This window comes from Emydura macquarii, unplaced genomic scaffold (assembly GCF_026122565.2).
Source record: "Emydura macquarii macquarii isolate MOO-44397 ecotype Brisbane River unplaced genomic scaffold, CSIRO-AGI_Emac_v2 contig_2205, whole genome shotgun sequence".
NCBI lineage: Eukaryota > Metazoa > Chordata > Testudines > Chelidae > Emydura > Emydura macquarii.
The window spans coordinates 17,017,063-17,035,701 of record NW_027132342.1 but is presented as its reverse complement, the minus strand read 5'-3'; the positions used below and the strand labels follow the sequence as shown (position 1 = coordinate 17,035,701).

At 48.0% G+C, this 18,639-nt stretch overlaps 1 protein-coding gene across 2 annotated transcripts; it reads right to left on the bottom strand.

Moving 5' to 3' along the window:
* Positions 1 to 817: 817 nt before the first annotated feature.
* TAB1 (TGF-beta activated kinase 1 (MAP3K7) binding protein 1) lies at positions 818 to 11,291 on the bottom strand. Of its 2 annotated transcripts, XM_067559512.1 has the most exons (11): positions 11,179 to 11,291; positions 10,020 to 10,156; positions 9,658 to 9,811; positions 7,305 to 7,391; positions 6,575 to 6,713; positions 5,970 to 6,083; positions 3,706 to 3,817; positions 3,437 to 3,581; positions 2,835 to 3,057; positions 2,335 to 2,491; positions 818 to 1,513 (listed from the first exon to the last, which is right to left on the bottom strand). In XM_067559512.1, exons 1-11 carry the CDS (start codon positions 11,212 to 11,214, stop codon positions 1,306 to 1,308), a joined length of 1,512 nt encoding a protein of 503 aa, XP_067415613.1. In that variant the 5' UTR covers positions 11,215 to 11,291; the 3' UTR covers positions 818 to 1,305. The 2 variants fall into 2 exon arrangements, with proteins under 2 accessions (XP_067415613.1, XP_067415614.1); XM_067559513.1 differs by lacking the exons at positions 9,658 to 9,811; positions 10,020 to 10,156; positions 11,179 to 11,291 and adding an exon at positions 9,585 to 9,634.
* Between the last annotated feature and the right edge of the window lie 7,348 nt (positions 11,292 to 18,639).

The window sequence follows — 18,639 nt, the reverse complement described above, 5'->3', positions numbered from 1 at the left end:
ATCAGCACTTTACAAAGCAGGTAGATATCATATCCCAATTTTACAGATAGGGGAACAGAGAGATGAAATGATGAGGCCAAGCTAGGAACAGAACTCAGGTCTCCTGAGTGCCAGTCTATTGCTCTATTCACTAGGCCACTCTCTCTCTGATATACACGATAAGAAGGCTCCTAGGAAGCCGACACGCTCATGTTTCCCTTTGTTAAGACACCAGCATCAACTTTTAGTTTTCTAATTGATTGTGCTACAACATGTCTTCTGTAACTATGGTTCTGATTCCTGGAGTCTGCAGGAGCCAGACAGAAGCGCCTGTGGGGAAATGAGTGAGTTTTGCTAGAGCACTCTATGGACCAGACCTCCTCTCTGAAGATCTAATTTACATTTTAACATGAAGTTCCAAGCTGTGTGACTGGATAGGCCAGGGGATTATGAGTGGGATAAAGAGCCTTTCCCTTTCAGGTTGCCAGTTCCAGTCAAGTTCAGGCCAGTAATGACCTCCACCAGATGGTAAGTGCTCTGCTGGAAGTGAACAAAAGATCTTATTTCCTAAGGAGCAAGTCTCTGCACTACAGGTAAAACTATTCAAGCCCTGATCTTAGTCACAGCAGAAAGTCCAAGAACTGCATGAGCCAAGGAGATTAAAATCCCTGTGCTCTTGCCTAGGTAGGGCTCTTCCCAAAGAGGTCCAAGGCACATACAGAGGGAAAAGTTTGCATGCTACTGGCTGTCTATCACCTGTTCTGAAGGGTTTCAGTTTCTATGTTTGTCACACTAACACCTTCCTTTCACCAGCATTCAAATTCACTCTAAAAGAAAAGAGAGCAAGCCACGCAAGTAACAGTAGCTATAAGTTATTTATTCTGCAAAACAGAGGTATTTTCTATGGAATTAAACATCGGTATCATAGAGTAGTGTTTCTTCAATATATAATGACTGCATATATATACACACACACACAATGTACAGCCTTTGTACAGATACCTGCTCTTGTGCTCCCCATAACAGAACCCTCACTGCTGACTTTGTCCATAATACTGGTGGTGAGGAGTAAATTCGTGACCCCTTCCCATATTCTTAGGGTTCCCCAGAGAAGAACGTGCAAAGAATGCACAGGCCACACACATGTTGATGAGACAGTTGCACCAGCACCCAATCCCAGGGTTCATCACAGCCTGGATCCAGGTTACAACTCATGACAGAACATGGCCTCCCACTGGAGTTATTTCATTCCCACCTCAGTCTTCATTTGCTCCTCTGGGAGAGCTCCTGGTAGTTGCAAGACGCGCCTGCCCTCCTCTCCCTACATCAGGACAGTGTCAGTAATCCCTGCTCACCATGGTCCATGTTCCAAAGCCGGAAGAATTCTGCAAAGTCCACGTAGGGCTCAACACGCCCATCCTCATCTGGCTGGAGTGAGTGGGAGGGACGGGAGCGAAAGAGGCCCCCATCTGAGCTTGAGCTGCTGCTCTGGGTATGGGTGTTGGTGGACTGGAGCGTCACTGTTGGGCTCTGACTGCAGAAAAGGGCAGGAAGAGAACATAGACATGTTCACTTTAATTAGTCTATGCCTAGAACATATCAATTGCCAGTGCCTCTTAACCATAAAATTATCTCTCCCCACAGCCAACAGACACACCTAGCTGCAGTTCCTCATTCCTCTAGCAACTTTATGGAGACATGTTCAGATCCATTCTAATATTCACAGGCAATAAGAGAGCTGCCTCATTTTGACAAACTTGATGCCCAGGAAGAATGGAGGACAGAGTAAGACACATGGGTGCAGCAGCTCTACTGTTGCTGGAGCAACTGAAAGGTACCATGGGAACCAAAAAGTTACAGGCACAACAGGAGGTGTACGCCCCTCTCTGAATCAAAGCCCACCGTGATCCTGCTCCTCCCAAATAATATGATGTGAATTCAACCCTTATTTTCTTTTCTCCTGTGTGCAACCCAATGGCCAGCCAGGACATCACCCAGCCCCTCCACCAGCTAGCCAATCAACCTGCACAGCCCCAGCCCCTCCACTAGCCAGTCAGGCAATCAACCTGCACAGCCCCAGCCCCTCTATTAGCCAGCCAACCAACCAGCACCACCCCAGCCCCTCCCCCAGCCAGCTGGGCGAACTGCAAAGCCCCAGCCCCTCCACGGGCCAGCCAGCTGACCTGGGGCCCTGGGTCTGAGTCCGGTGGAGTGGACAGGCCCAGGCTCCCCTACGATTGCCCAGGCACTAACCACTAGACTACCCAGCCCACCAAGGACCCTATTACACCACCCAAATCCCACTGAGTGAGAAGCAGAGGGACAATTGGTACTGGAACAGCACATGGCATTTACTTAGTGAGTGTGGGCGTGGCTTCATCCAGAGTGGAGCTGCTGTGGGCACCATTGACCATCTGGCCTTGGGAAGGCATGACAAGGGACAGCGTTACACTGGTCTTGCTTGTGCTCTGGGCACTTGAGTATGGCACTGAAACAGGATAGATGCGGCCTCCTGAGAAGGGGGGGAAAAGGAACATAACAGCTGTCATGAGAAGTGGAAGAGTGCCTGGAAACCCCTCATGTTTGTAGTTCCCTACAACTGCCAAAGATGTGTCCTGGCCTACTAATATCCCATATGTCCCCAGTTGCTCTCTCCAGTGCACTTCAGCCAGTGTATCACACTGTGCAAGGATACCATGGACTCCTGTAACTGAATTGACAATTCCCTTAAGGTATAGGGGAAAAAATCTGCACCGAAGACTTCTTCCCCTACTATCAGGTCAATGTTGGCTGGACAGAGGGGTAGTAATCTCCACTCCACCCACCCTCTTTTTCCTGTTCTCTCCCTCCCCTACCTTGTGTCGGGGTCAGCATGGGCTGGCTCATCTCGCCCAGCGGGTACCCAAAGTTCCTCACCAGCAGCGTCATGTCCTCATGCCGGGGGCAGAACTTGGATCGTTCCCCACCACTGGCAAAGGTGTCACAGTGGATCCGCTTAACCCGGTCCACCACAGCCTGCGCCACTGCATCCAGCAATGTTTGCTTAGCAAACTCTGTGGCAATCATGGCTGCAATCTCCTGAACGTGAAGAGAGAAAAGGACTTTATAAGAGGATCCTGGGAGAACCTTGTCCCAGCCATCTAGCATGAAAGGTTCTTATGGGAACTGCCCAGTCAGATAGCTGGAGGGGCCTGACTTTCTCACCCTGATTTGACCTCTGGAACCATCCTGCAGCCTCTAATGGTCTGTTCCATTTCAAGAGAGGGAAAGCAGCCTGGAAGAACTGGTCTGCCAGAACAGCTCACTCACCCCACTGCAAACTGGGATAATGCAGCAGGGCCACCCAACCACACTGGCACTACCAGTTCATTAGTGTAAGGAAGCTTGCACGAGTGGAGCTGGCACCAATGGGATGTTTTAACACCCTTAGGAATGCCTCCAGCCTGGAAGCTCTCACCTGATTGGCTTGCCCAGGCCCATGAGCCGCCTCCAGAGCTTTGTAGAGCCCTTCTGACATGAGTACCAGGAAGCCAGTTACGCCATCCAGTGGTTGCCCTCCATGGATTTCAGGCTCTGCTATGATGGGCTTAGATTTAGCCGCACTGTGCAGAGAAAGCTGATTTAGTATTTAATAGAGTGATGCTGGCAGGTGGAAGGGGAAACCTGCCTTCAGAAAAAAGCAGGGCTGGGGCGAGAGCAAGACCATAAAGCTGAGCTTCCTCTAACCTGAGCAGGTCGATATCAGTGTAGCCATATTTGACCTTGTAATCCCCAATGCGCCGGGTGCTCTCTTGCCCACAGATGGTTCCAACTTGCTTTATTTTTCCTGCATCCAAACCTGCCAGATAAAGAAATAGTTCATTAATTCTTTGATACACTTGCTGAATTTCCTGCACTTGTATTCTAGGGAAGGAGAAAGGAAACGAACGCGGTTAAAGGTATCAGAAAGGGTGAACTAAGGAAGAGACATCAAGAAACCAGGGATGGGAGGAAGAGCAGCTCATCCGGCCCCAGTTTTCACAGAAGACAGCTTTTCACCAGTTACTCCAGGAACTTGAGGGAAAGCAAGAGAGCACATGTACACACACACACTGAATTTGACAGCTGGCCCTGGGACAAAAAGCCCGTGTCCAGTTCCAAAGCCACTGGTGGCTGCAGGGCTAAGTGTACAGGAATTCCAGAAGCTCAGTGGAACTTTAGGGCAATGTTGCCCATAAACCCTGTAAAAGGGGATCTTATATGAAATAAGATGCAAAGGGACTCTATCCAGCTCCCTCTCCTATCTGCGACTGCTACCCCAGTCCCCGTATGACATCTTCATCCCCACTGCACCATCTTTGTAATCCAGGGGCTGAGTGAGTGAGTGAGTGAGAACAAGCAAATTCAATGTCTCTCACAGATTAGGTGCCTACATGAGTGTCAGCTGCTCCCAAGAAAAGGGTAAAAACACACACAGATCAGGGCAGCAAGCAGGCAGTTATATGGCAAAAAGAAAACAAAAGTTAGATAAAAAGGGATATAAACCTTCATGATGCAGGGCACAAACCAATCACTAACTAGCAGGGGTTAGAAAGGAACTTCTCATCTGGACAGGTTAGCTGTCCATTCTGGGCATTCTAGCACCTTCCATTGAATATATCTGGTAGTAACTACTATTAGAGACAGGATTCTGGACTAGACAGGCCTCTAGTCTGATCTGCACTGGCAATTCCCATGTTCTTAATTATGACTAGACAATAGACACAAAAGAATTTTGGAAAAAATTACTCCTAGAGCAGTGGTTCTTAACCTTTCCAAACTACTGAACCCCTGAAGCCTGAGTCCCACCCCCATGGGGCTGAGGCATGTAACTTAGTTTCATGGCGCCCCTGTGGCTCCAGGCAATTGCCTTTCTTGCCACCCCCAATACCAGCTCTGCACTTGCGACCCCTCTAAACCCCTAGGTTGAGAAACACTGTCCTAGAGGATGGCTGTCACCACCTCAAGGTAAACGCAGGAGTCCAGGTCAGATTCCCATCTGATTCCAATCACATTCCTTATGTGGGTGGTCCAACACCTACTCCCAACAGCAGGCCAACAGCTCTGAAATCTGCAGCAGGCTGAGACTGACTCAGTCACTTTGTGTGGCTGACTCACTGGCTCCTGGCATGGGTGATTCCTGCAAATGACAGACAAACACAAAGAGGCTCCTGGCAAGCTGACTAGCCAGTGAGTATGCTCCAATGTTTGCATATGTCTGTCAGTCTCAAGTGTTGCTAAAAGGCTGCTAGGAGGTAGATACCAATTGCCAGTAAAGCCAGAAGGCAGAGCCAAAATAACTTAGCTAATTACGAGAGAGCATCAGGAACAAAGTTAAACTTCTGATACAACCCACTGATACTAGAGGTGGATGTAACTGCAGACAGAATCAAGTAGTATAAACTGGCCGTCTAACAGGTTGGGTGAGTACAGGCAGCAGAGTGCGCAGCATGGGGCCCTGGGGAAAAGGAGCCTTATGTGATTGTGTCATGTATTAGTCATTTACTACCACTGTTTTTAGGGGTGTTTGGTTGCATGTTTCACCACCCAGAATGCCGCTCCAGCTCATAACTACTTCCCAGGAGCTTCTGGGGAAGAAGCTGTAAGCTGCTTGATTAACAGCCCTTGAGACAAAACCCTCTCTATCCCCAGAAGTAGTACAGCACAGGCGGCGGCAGCAATGCAAGCTCCACCTTCATATTATTCCTCACTAATGTGCTTCAACTTAGCCCTGGTTGGACCAACTCTGGGGTGAGAAGAGAGTTCCGTCATTATGGCTCATTCATAACTTGGCGTCTCTGCTTGACTGCCAGCAAAAGGGCCGCAAAAGGACCAAATGAAAAGGGGGTTCTGAGATGTAGACAGCAGTACTGCTTGAAATTGGACCTAGCCCTGATCTCTCTTTCTTTACCTGCATCATCATGTCAAGGGCTGCCTGTCTCTAGATCCACTGAGCACAGCTCATCACTTACCCAGTTGGGAAAAGCGGAGGAGCTCATCCTCATTCTCTGTGGTATGGTCCACATTCAGCTGCGTCACCTGCAACCCGTCCACCGTAGATTTGCACAGCAGTGCGCGGTTTGTACCTGTGGTGGGAGCAACATATGAGGCACCTAGTGACTATAAAGAGGGGGTGGAGAGATGGAAAAGTGAGGGAGAAAATCCAGAGGGATGATAGACAGGAGAAAAGGGGAACAAGGGAGGAAAAGAGGGAAGGGGATGATGAGCACACATACTTTCACTGCAATCTACTAAAATACTCCCTCGATAGCACATAAAGCAAACCATATCCAGTCCTTAGCCAGTACACAGGGAACCGGACTACTGAATTCGGACCCGTTCCCATGTGTCTTTGGTCAAAAACATTAGATTAACAAACCTTTGGAGAGGCATAGACCCAGCACCCAGCTTCTGTGCCATTTTGATTTCAATGCTGCCCCCAATTAACTTGAGTGCATTTCTCACAACAAAAGAAGCAATCCAATTGTTCCCGAAGCTCAGGTTTCTCCTTGCTCCGCCAAAGTTGCAGCCACCCTCAGAAATGTCAAGATCGAGAGGGTGAAGAAGAGGAACGCACCTACATTGGCAATGTAGAGCTTGTTGTTAAGTATGACAGCCACAATAGCCATGGCTCCTCCAGAGATCTCCCATTCTAAGGCCTTCAATCTCTCCAGGATCTTCTGGTACTGGGAAGGCAGCTGGTGGTGGGGTACTCCCTAAAACATGGAATAAGGGGGGAACTTAAACATACACAACCCATGGCACAGAAATCACAACCAGACACTGTAAGCTCTTCAGGGCAGGGACCATATTTAACCTTGTGTCTTGTGCAGAGCTGAGCACATTGATTAGCACTGACAAACAGTGCCAGATCTGAGAGACTCTGGAGACAGAAGTCTTGTTTATGTGCAGAAGAGACACAGCATACGCCCTGAGGCCATGCCCACTTCCCTGTCCTACCCGTCTGCATGCCTCAGCCTTGTCTTAGAAGGAACATATTTATAATGGTAAGGGAGGAGTTTAGTTTCCATGACACATTCAGTTCTTGGCTTCTCTGCTAAGACTAACAGTATGGGGTCTAAATAGTGCCAGTGGTGATGGTGGGTTAATGTGATGGGGGAACCCCGGGAATTGGATTAAGATCCCTTAATCATCTCATGCAAGTCAACCAATGATCACCAGAGGGTTAAAATTTTCAGTTACAGCCTCCCTGGACTGAGACCAGTGACCTAGAGGCAAAAGGTTCCAAATCCCACCCAACTATTTGGAGGGGGCAGGGACACATCCCCTCACAAAGGTCACATTACCTCTGGCAGCTGGGACTGAAGGCTGGCCTTCTCTGCCAAACCATCATCAATGGATTCCAGGAAACTTCTTTCTACCACATCAAAAGCCTGCAAGGGACAGGAGATATTAACAGGAGACAAGTTAACAGCAGCTGTTTTGCAAACATGTTTACCTTGCATCCTAACGAAAACTCACACTATTCAACAACTTTACAAACTGATAGACTTATATATACACATACAGGGATTGCTACACCCACCAGGGAAGTGTAATCACTTTGAGGTGGAATGGTGAAACTCTGTAGCAGCACATAGGAATAATATGCAAGTTAAGGGCCAGAAATGAAGAAAAATATTCAAATTAAACCCACAGGGAAACCAGAGAGATCTACTGCTCCTTTAGGAAGTGATTTCACAATCCCATCTCCCCACATCCTAAATGTTTTCCCTTCACTCACTATCATAATAAAAAAAGATTAATGGTGACCAGATACTCAACACAATTAACATTAATAACAAGGGGGAAAGGAACGCAGGTCAAAATACAGGAAGAAGAGGTTAAAGAATACTTAGATTAGTTAAATGTATTCACGTTAGCAAGGCCTGATAAAATTAATCCTAGGGTATTTAAGGAACTAGCTAAGCAATCTCAGAAGCATTAGCAATTATCTTCAAGAACTCACAGAGAATGGGTGAGGTCCCAGAGGACTGGAGAAGGACAAACATAATACCTATATGTAAAAATAGGAATGAAGAGGACCCAGGGAATTACAGATCAGTCAGCCTAACTTCAATACCTGGAAAGATCCTGGAACAAATTACTAAACAATCAGTTTGAAGGCACCTAGAGGACAACAGGGTTATAAGAAATAGTCAGCATGAATTTGTCAAGAACAAATCATGCCAAACCAACCTAATTTTCTCTTTGACAGGATTACTGGTGTACTGGACAAGGGAAGCAGTAGACATGATATATCTTGATTTTAGTAAGGCTCTTGACACAGCCCCACATCACATTCTCATAAGAAAACTAAGAAATGCAGCCTAGATAAAATCATTATAAGGGGGTGACCAACTGGTTGCAAAATTGTACTCAAAGAACAGTTATCAATTGTTCACTACCAAACTGGGAGAATGTATCTACTGGGGTCCTGCAGGGGTCAGTCCAGGATCCAGTACTATTCAATATTTTCATTAATGACTTGGATAATGAAGTAAAGAGTATGCTTGTAAAATCTGTGGATGACACCAAGCTGGGAGGGGTCACAAGTACCCTGGAGGACAGGATTCGGATTCAAAATGACCTTGAAAAATTAGAGAACTAGTCTGAAATCAACAAGATGAAATTCAATAAAGACAAGTGCAAAGTATGTCACTTAAGAAGGAAAAATCAATGCACAACTCCAAAATGGGGAATAACTGGGTAGGTGATAGCACTGCTGAAAAGGATCTGGGATTATAGTGGATCACAAAGTGAATATGAGCCAACAATGCGATGCAGTTGCAAAAAAGGCTAATATTCTGGCGTTTATTAATAAGAGTGTCGCATGTAAGACACATGAAGTAACTGTCCTGCTCTACTCAGCACTGCTGAGGTCTCAGCTGGAATAATGGGTCCAATTCTGAGCACCACATTTTAAGAAAGATGTTGACGAATTGGAGAGAGTCCAGAAAAGAGCAACAAAAACTGTAAAAGGTTTAGAAAACTTGACCTATGAGGAAAGATTAATAAAACTGGGCATGTTTAGTCTTAAGAGAAGAAGATTGAGGTAGGGACCTTAACAAATATGTTAAGGGCTATTATTACAAAAAGGAGGTTAGATGAAGGTAGGACAAGAAGTAATGGAGCTTAATCAGCATCCAGGGAGATTTAGATCAGATATTAGGAAAATCTTTCTAACTAAAAGGATTGTTAAATTCTGGAATTGACTTCCAAGAGAAGTTGTGAAATCCTCATTGTTGGGGGTTTTTAAGAACAGGATGGACAAAACTGTCAGGGATGATCTAGGTTTATTTGGTCCTGCCTCAGTCCAAAGGGGGAAATGATCTCTGGAGGTCCCCTTCATTCCTATGATCATCTTGTTTCTCCTTATAATCCTCTGCTCAGGCTGCCCTGTTCTGATGTCCAAGAAAGGCTGAGTTGTCAACCCTGCACTGATGGAAGTAGAGTGACAGAAAAAGGCTAGGTGAAAGGGAAAATGAATGCTATTGTTCCACATTCTCAAGAAAAATGCGCTCCCGACTCCTGCCAGATGTCCACAATTTTCTACCCACCCCTTTAAGGGCCAAGACGTTATTTACCCTGTGGCAAAAAGGGAAGTAGGTTGTTGATGCAGGGGGAGACATGGGGTCTCCACAGCCAGAACTCCATTACCTGCAGCAGGACCCGGCGCACATCAGCATCACTGTGATCTGCGTTTAGCTGGCCCAGCAGCAGCTCCGCGGAGAGCCTCTGGCCCACGAAGTTGGTGACCCGGTTGCCATCATAGCCATTGAAGACCCCATAGAGGTAACAGTTGTTCTCACTCCTGCCAGAGAGGGTCAGGGTGGAGGGGTTAAGGATGTTTGTATGGCATGATGAGAGGGACGGACAGCACCACCTGTGAGCCTCTGCTAACAACCCTAGTATACTCTAATTCTGCCCCCCATTTCTGAGTCCAACTATAAAAAGCCACATACCACTTCTGTCCTTCCTCTCTATCTGTGAGCTTCTACCCCCACCTGCAGCCCACTTACCTGAATTTCAGCCAGTTATCCTCCCATGGGTGGCATTCTGTCCCCTTGCCATCTGCACTGTAGGAACGGTTTGGAGCTGAGCCCACCCCAGAGAGCTGGCAGAGGGGCAAGTCATCTGTCCAGCTTGGCTGCTGCTCCTGGGGAACAAAAACAGGAAAGAGCCCATGTAGAATTCCAACCAGTTCAGAACTGAGGATACTGGGTTCTGTGCAGAATGGTGCACCGTCAACTCACTGCATCACAGTCCTGCACATCAGGATAGCGCTGCAACCCAGCCAATGATCTCTTTACTCCTTGCTGCCCCAGTCAAATCACTTACCACCACTCTCCCCCTCTGAAGCTGAGCAACACGCAGCACTACTAGCTGTACCTCCAGCTCTTGCTAACAAGGAAACAGGACTGGAACACACATCAGAGTCTCACACTCTATAGAGCAGAGCATTAACTGCCCCAGATTAATTTGGGTGTAATTTCTCACGCTTCTAGAGCGGGAGCAAAGGTGAATTTGGAAAACAGACCGATCAGGTCAATTTGGGGTGTACACATCCAGATGCAGTCAGCAAAGGGACAGGAAACAATCCACTGTTGTGAAGGTAAAGTTGTGAGCAATTCTTGGGGTCATAATCCTGCCCACAGAAAACAGCTCCTCCAGACAGCTGCAGAGTCACCTCCCCAATCCTCCCTTCAAAACGAGGTGCACCCCCCCCCAATCAGGTTTCCCACGTTTGTGCCTCCCCTATACATCCGCTTCCCTGAAGAGACAGACACTGCTTCCAAGTGCACACACAGCCCTGAGCAGGCGGCACCACCCGCCCCGCTCCCCTCCCCTCCCACACTGGCAAGGGGCTCACCCCCCCCCCCGGACCCTCACACAGGCCTCCAGCGGGGAGTGTAACCCCCCTCGGGCACCTCTCCCTGGGCCCCTCAAACCCCACGTCACTCCCGTGCTCCCCCCGTGCACACGCCCAGGGCGGAGTGTGACCTCCCCAGTCCCCCCAGCGCCTCCCACGGACACCCCCCGCCCGTGCCCCTCCTCCACTCCCGCCCTGGGCTCTCCCCTCAGCCGGGGGCGCGACGCCCCCACAGACACCCCCTGCCTGTGCCCCAGCGGGGGAGACCCCCCCCACACACAGCGTGGCGGGGGAGGGGAGCCTCTCACACTCTGCAGCAAGCTCCTCCTCTGCGCCGCCGCCATCTTGCAGCAGCAGCAGCGGAGCGAACACGCTCCCGCCCTCCCAGGCCCGGCCCCCGCGAGCCAAGAGTGGCTGCAGCGGCCGGCTCCGGCCCAGCGGGTTCATGGAGAGCGCGGCGCCGCCTGGCGGGCAGCGAGGGCGCCGCAGGGAACGCGCCGGAGAAGGGGGCGGGGCGGGGCGGAGCCGGGCCGGGGGCGTGGCCGGACTGTGCCTGGCTGGTGCCATGGGGGAGGGGGGGTATTCCTGAGGCGAGGGGCACCCATGGAGCCCTATGGCAGGGGCAGGGTCATGCAGGGTCACCCCATGGCGGGTCCTGCAGTGGCACCTGGCTCAGGCCCTGCGGCATGGATCCTGCCCCGCCTTGGCTGCCCCGGGGGTCAGCTCCCTGCCTACCCCTGGTGTTTTAGGCAGGGCCTCAGCCCCTGGCCCAGCCCTCGCCTTTTTCCAGTGGGTCTGGACCCTTCCGCTCCACCACCCACCACCGCCCTGGCCCCGCCTTCCTTCTCTCACCCCATCACCCACCCACGGCTGCCTCCTCTCCTTCGTGGCGCGCCAAACATTCCCCTCGCTGGCCGGACACAGTACTTTTGCACTGCAGTAGGGGTGCTGAGACACTGTTTTTGGCACTAGCTCAAACCATCTATCCATGCTGGAAGCATTGTTGTGTAGACACTCCTACAGCGTGATTACTCCTACTTCCCTCTTCATGCTTCACCCACACAGGGCTGGATAAGGCACATGCATCACAGGCCTACGCCTAGGATTCCAGCTCCTGGAGTCTTGGGATTACACCAGAACCTCATCTCTTAGCCCCTTTATGCACTGGAGTAGCCACGAGCGGCAGTAACATCTGTGACATATCGGTGTCACCATACCGGTGCTTAGGTTGGTTAAAAAAGGCAATGTCTACACTAGGTTAATATTGTTAAAAAAGGTTAATATTGGCCAGAGAAGAGAATATGCTAAATCGAAAGTCCCAGTCCTGCAAACAGGTACATACACACTTAGCTTTATGCACAAACTTAGTCCCAACTGATGTTGCTAGGCCTATTCACGTGTGTAAAGATCAGCACATTTGTAAGCATTTGAAGGATCGGGCACACAAATCAAAGGGGGTAAAAATGGTTTAGTATCAATAATAAAGCATTTCCTTAATATTATTTTAAAATAACATTTCTCTGGAACTACAAAAATCCTTGTAGAGCAGAATTTTTCTATTGAAGTTATATTAAAGGATGATGGGACGTATCTATTTTAAAACATAACTGCATTGCAGCTATCACCTATGCTGGACTGCAGCAAAAGCAGATGTTGATCTGATGATGCCTAGAATCACAATCCTATAACACAATGAGCATGGGCAGATCCCTGTGCCTGCACAGAGTGCCACTGAAATCCATGAGGCTGTGTATGGGCACAGGAATCTGTCCATAAACATCGCATTGCAGGATTGGTGATTTAGGATTACATTCTGCCTTCTAATATGTACGTGCAGCTCCCACTGAGGTTAATGGAAATTTGTGTATGTGTTACAGCAGAATGTAGCAGTCCTGAGAGCGAGCGAGCACTGTCTAGAGGTTAAAGCAGACCCAATTCATTCATTGAGTTTATGGCTGGAAGGGACCATTAAATCAACAAGCATGACTGTCTGCATATCACAAACCTTACATTTCAACCATTTACCCCCAGTGTCGAGCCCAACAGCTGTGTTGCTATGTTGGATTAAAACACATCCTTCAGAGAGGCATCCACTTTTGATTTGAAGATGTCAAGGGTTGGAGAATCCATCACCGTCCTTGGTAGTTTATTAATCACCCTCACTGGTAAAAATATTTGTTTTATTTCTAATTGGAATTTGCCTGGCTTCAGCTTTCAGCCATTTCTGCTTGTTATACCATTATCTTCTAGATTAAAGAGTCCTTAGTCCCTGTGAAGATACTTACACAGTGGATTCTATTCTTGGTGCTGTCGCTGACACACTGTATGACTTTGAGCAAGTCACTTAACAGCTGTATACATCATTTTTCCCATCTGTAAAATGTGAATAGTAAGAATTACCTCACAGGGGTGTCTGTGTAACACTTAGAGAGTCTGAATTGGAGCCTGCTCCAGACATATGAAGTATTGCATCATGACTAATTATTTAGCTAGACTGACAGCTTTACACAGCACTTGGGGGGGCCGGCAGGGGAGGGACATGGCGCTACACAGCTTTTGCTGATTTTGATTAACCCTTTCCTATATTTCTCATTCTCTCTCCTTAACAAATCTTAACAGAAATCACTGTGCTGTTTGTCATAGCCAGAACCTACCCGAGGAAACAGGACATTAGTCAGTTAAGCTCATCTGAGCCCCAATAAATAAATAAAATGCTCCAGTGAGTCAAGCCAATAGGTGTATTAAAACAATCCCTCTCTCCCTATGTGTCTTATACTCCAATCCTTGTATCAGTTAGGTTGCTCTTACTTGTATTTTCTCCATTGTTTCGCTATCCCTGGTAGGAACCTGATCTTCCTGACTGACACTATTACTTTCCTAGTCCTACAGGTGTTTTCTCCATAATAAGGGAAATACAAATACCTATTGGGCCAATGGGCGGGGGGAGGATGTTTCTACAGATAGACACGCTGCAGAGGGATGCAATGATGGTGAGAAGCATTCGTAATGCTTATGTGTGATGAATCATGAGGCTGGATTCAAATATCATATAATAAAGAGACAAGGTGGGTGAGGTAATATCTTTTATTGGACCAACTTCTGTTGGTGAAAGAGACACACTTTTGAGGTTACACAGAGCTCTTCTTCAGGTCCTGTGTTAGCTCGAAAGCTTGTCTGTCACCCACAGAGGTTGGTCCAATACAAAATATTACCTCACCTACATTGTCTCTGTAATAGCCTGGGACTAACAAGGCTACATGAACATTGCAAACAATCATCTTAGTTCAAGCCTTGCCAATCCATAGTCACAAGCAAACATCTGTTTTGGGGTCGGAGGAGAAAGCCACAATTTTTGGGGAAGGCTCCAGGTTGGGTGGTGGAAGAGAAATGCTGGTCTAGCATAGCTGGGCCTGCTGCACTCATGCTGCTCCTGGTCTTAGTGCTGCAGAGCCATTCAGAACCTGCCCATTGAGGGCAGGACCAAAAGATATCATGGAAACTCTCCCCTAGCCACCATCTTCAGCCTTCTTCTTCCTGCAGGCCCAGCTGTCACACCTCTGCTGCCTCCTCTTGTCACAGACCAGCTCCTGTAATAGTGGCTGCAGTACCCCAGTCTGGTCTATTGAGAAGCGAGTGAGTAATGGAGATGCTGCTGTGCAGCACTGGTGCTATAAAGGAGTCAGCAGGCAGGAACTGGGCCTGCAGGCCTCCACTTTCATGCAGGCTGGAAAAGGAAGGAAATACGGAGCAGGAGGCGAGGGAGCAGATAGAAGCAAGTGGGCGAACTGGAGAGAGAAAAGATGACACCTCCCTTTCCCTAACTCACCCCCAAGGGTTTGAAAAGGCAAAATGGAATAGCTTACCCCAGGAGAAAAGGAGTGGCAGGGAGGGAATTGCTTCTACCTTATGTCTGTATGTGCCCAAGAGAGACAAAACAACAAAGAATCAAGCATGTTCACCCAATCTGGATTTTTTTGAGACGTTTAATTATTAATTTAATTAATTAATTTATTGATTATGACAGCGTTGCCAGCAACTGTGGTTTTATTGAGAGGCTCATATTTATTTCACAGTCTCATGATACCCGAAAGCCCCGGCTCCTGAAGTCCTGTGCCCTGATGAGAATTTCAGCTTTCATTTTAAAATAAAAGGATGTTTCCAGCCCCCAGAGCCACAGAGCAAAGCTTGAAAACGTGGCCTCTAAAGGTTAAAAAAAACCAGAAGGTAAATGAAAAGACTCCTAAATGTCTAATTATTTAAAATCTCATGATTTTTAAGAGCTCATGAGTTTGGGGGGGAGTGGGTGGGAATTCTTTTTGAATGCTTGGGGTCAGCTATGCTGTAGACTCATGAGTTTTTGGTCAATGCCCACATTTTATTCATGGGCTCCAAAGGATGTTTTTGCAACCCACTATGTGGAAAGCCAGGAGTAGGAAGCAGCCATTCCCCACACTAGGGACAGATGCAGCCTCCCAGTTCAATGGGGGCCCTGTACTAAACTCTTCTTGGGCATGATTTAGACTTGTAATCTAGGGGGTCACAGATAACCCACAGCAGCAGCACCCTAATCCTGGCCTGATGCAGAAGGATGGGAGGTGCTGGGGAGGGGAACTGGAGACAGAGCCCACCCACACTCACCCCACAGTGGTGGCTCCTGTCTCCTGGGACTGGGCCCAGCTCCCCCTCTGGGTGTTGCACCTAGTGCAGGGGATCACAGCGCCACTCAGGTGTGGCACCCTTGGTTTCACGGGTTCTGTGGGTGCAACTGAACTCATGCTAACACCCCAAACAAAACTGGATCAGAAGAGGGCTCTGCCTTTCCTGCCTACTCCAGATATTGCCCTCAGTATTACAAGGGTGTTGCAGAGGGAAGGAGGATGTCTCAGGAGACAGAAATGGAGCCTTTCACCACCAGGACCCCTGTGTTGATTGACTACAAGTTGGAGAGGGGGATGAGTGGGATATATAGGACTCAGATACCATGACAATGAGCTCATTAGTGCCAGGTAGATAGATGTGAGGGAAGTGTCATCTAAGGATAGGCATGGTATGGTAATTTGAGTATTATGTTGATCACATTGTGGCTACTGGAAATTAGATAGGTGTTTGTGGGAGGGTATCTATTGCTGAAGTCTCCTATACCAGTGCCTGGTGATTTTTTAAATATTTAATGATATTTTTAAAATGCATCCCTGGCTACAAGCTTGAGCAATGGATGAATACATCTAGAAATACATCACAGTAAAAAACTGTAGGGCAAAATAACCCCCAACTCCGCAGAATAAGAAAGGGAAGAAAACCCAAGATGCTTTCATTATGGTTTGTTATTTTGAACGTAATAACTTTATTGATAAGAGACACCAGTAGTTACCACCTTCACTTTGTTAACCACAAATATACAGGACGTAGTAAACACAGGTGCCAAGATGGGGTAGGGTTTATTGGAGTGGGTTTTGGCAAAACATACTAGGTGGGGTGGAGGGACACTCAGGGTTAGACAGACACCTGGGGAACCTGTGTGCAGCACGCCATTCTTTAGTCATCATATATATGTATATATGTATAGCTTTATATTATACATCTTTTATATATATATATATATATAATATATATATACTATACACAGGCAGTAACGCTGCAGGGGAGGGGCAGGGAAACCCAACTTGAGTTGCCGAGACCACAGAGGCAGTGAGATTGTCTGGAGATATGGTTCATATGTGCTGCATGGGGCAACCGAGTTAACCCCTGGGCCTCATTGTCTTGTAGACTCTCCAGAGGCTGGAATTAAGATTCCTAAAAGGACCCACCCATCTGTCCTGCATTCTCAGGGTCTTCCACATGCTTAAAAGGGTACATGGTGCTGGCAGTGTCAGGTACAGAGACTCCCTCTTATTCCCAGGGAGTGGTCAGGAACAATGGGGGTGTGTGTGAAATGAGTTGGTGAATAAGCCATGGGTGTGTGAGAGGCGAGAGACCTTGTGGCCCGGATACTCATCAGGAGACTGGAGCAATAACAAGCTGGTATGTGGTCCCACCTCTGACACCTCCTGTTGTGAAACAGTCTCTAACTCAGGGTCCCCACACACTAAGAGTGCATGTGCGCAGGGGAGCCAGAATCAATCCCTCACTTCCAGTAGGGTTTGCTTGGCAGTAAGGAGTCTGCAACCTTGTTAAAAAGCCACTAACACCACCCAGGGAAATGCCCCTCATCATTCTACTCCGACACCCTTGTGCTCCTCTCTCTGACTCCCCCAGTCTCTTGTTCACCAGGGCTGAGAACAAGTTACATTGAAAAGAGTTTGCCTGCTCCCATGAGGCAAAAGCAAGGCCAGGAACTGAGCCACCGGAGTGGGCAAACCCTCCAGGAACCATTGTAAGATCCTGCTTGCCATGCAGACATCTGCCAAAGGGACAGAGAACAAGGAGCAGAGGGACAGAGAGGCGGGGAATAACCTGAGACTGGTTCTTCCTCTGCCTGGAAGATGCCTGCTCTGACAGGGGAGGTAATGAATCTTGCCAAGTTCCACCTCAGAGCAGCCACGGGATCCCTCGGTGTTGTGAGGCAGCAGGGTGTAAGTGGGAAAGGTCTTTTTACTGACCAGCTCTAGAGGAGTTTAGGGTCCCTCCCAGCTGTGATGGGAGAGGGGACATTTAAACAGTCCCTTGGTACAAATCAAAATCAAAACACCTTCTCCCAATAGACAGAACCCTCTGTGGTGAGAGTGGGGGATGGCTGTTGGGTAACAGAGATTTATTTTAAAGGACCCCCTAGGGTTTTACCTTGAGGCCCCAGTTGTTTATAACCCCTCCACCTCCCCACACCAAATGAAAGCATGCAGTTGACAGAGGTGAGACTTTGTGACAACCCTCCCACATCTCATAATTCTTTCTTTCACTCCGAGGGCAGAGACGACTTGGAGAAAGTCGTTCCTGACATTGATTACAAAGAACCCCTCTCAATAAAGTATCCCCTCTTTCCAAACCTAAATATCAGGCTGCCCCAACAGCAGAGAAGTGTGCGGAAAACTCTTCCCTGTCAAACCTCCTATTTACAATATTGCTTTCGCTCAGGACCATGGAGCGAGACTTGCCCAAATTCCTCTTTGTGCTTCAACTGTGACAGGGCCTATCATTTCCTCTACCTCATCTCCACTAGCTGCTAGCCACGTGCAAGTACAGCGAGTCACTGGAAGAGGTGCCCATGGAGAGGCCTGTAGATAATATACACACGCATACACACAGGCATATAGATCACGCAACAGCTGAGGTCTCAACTCCCACCAGTAACGGCTCCTTCTCTTTTCAATGCCTGAAGGTGGAAGTTCCACAGGTAGCTCTGAAAAACAGCCCTTTAAAGATAGACACTGCAGATAACAATAGCTGTATATGTGTACAAAGAAGGGGATTCCTCACTAAACAGCAAAAACAACGAGTGTCCTGTAGCACCTTAAAGACTAACAAATTTCTGCGGGCATAAGCTTTCGTTCGTCAGATGCATGAAGTGGAAATCACAGATAAGAGGTATATATATACATCCAAGGGTAAGAAACATAACAATGGGGAGGGCAAGTGCTAACAACGTTAGATGAGGCCTATTCACAACTGTTGATTAGAAGGTGAGAATGTGTGAACAGTTTTCCACTCCCTGTTTTGGGGCTGCGTGTCCATATTCCTCCTACCCCCAAGTTGGGGAAGGGTGCGTGGCCAGGGAGGGAGAAATGTTGAGGGGGCTAGTGACATAGATCAGTGGTTTTCAACCTTTTTTTCAT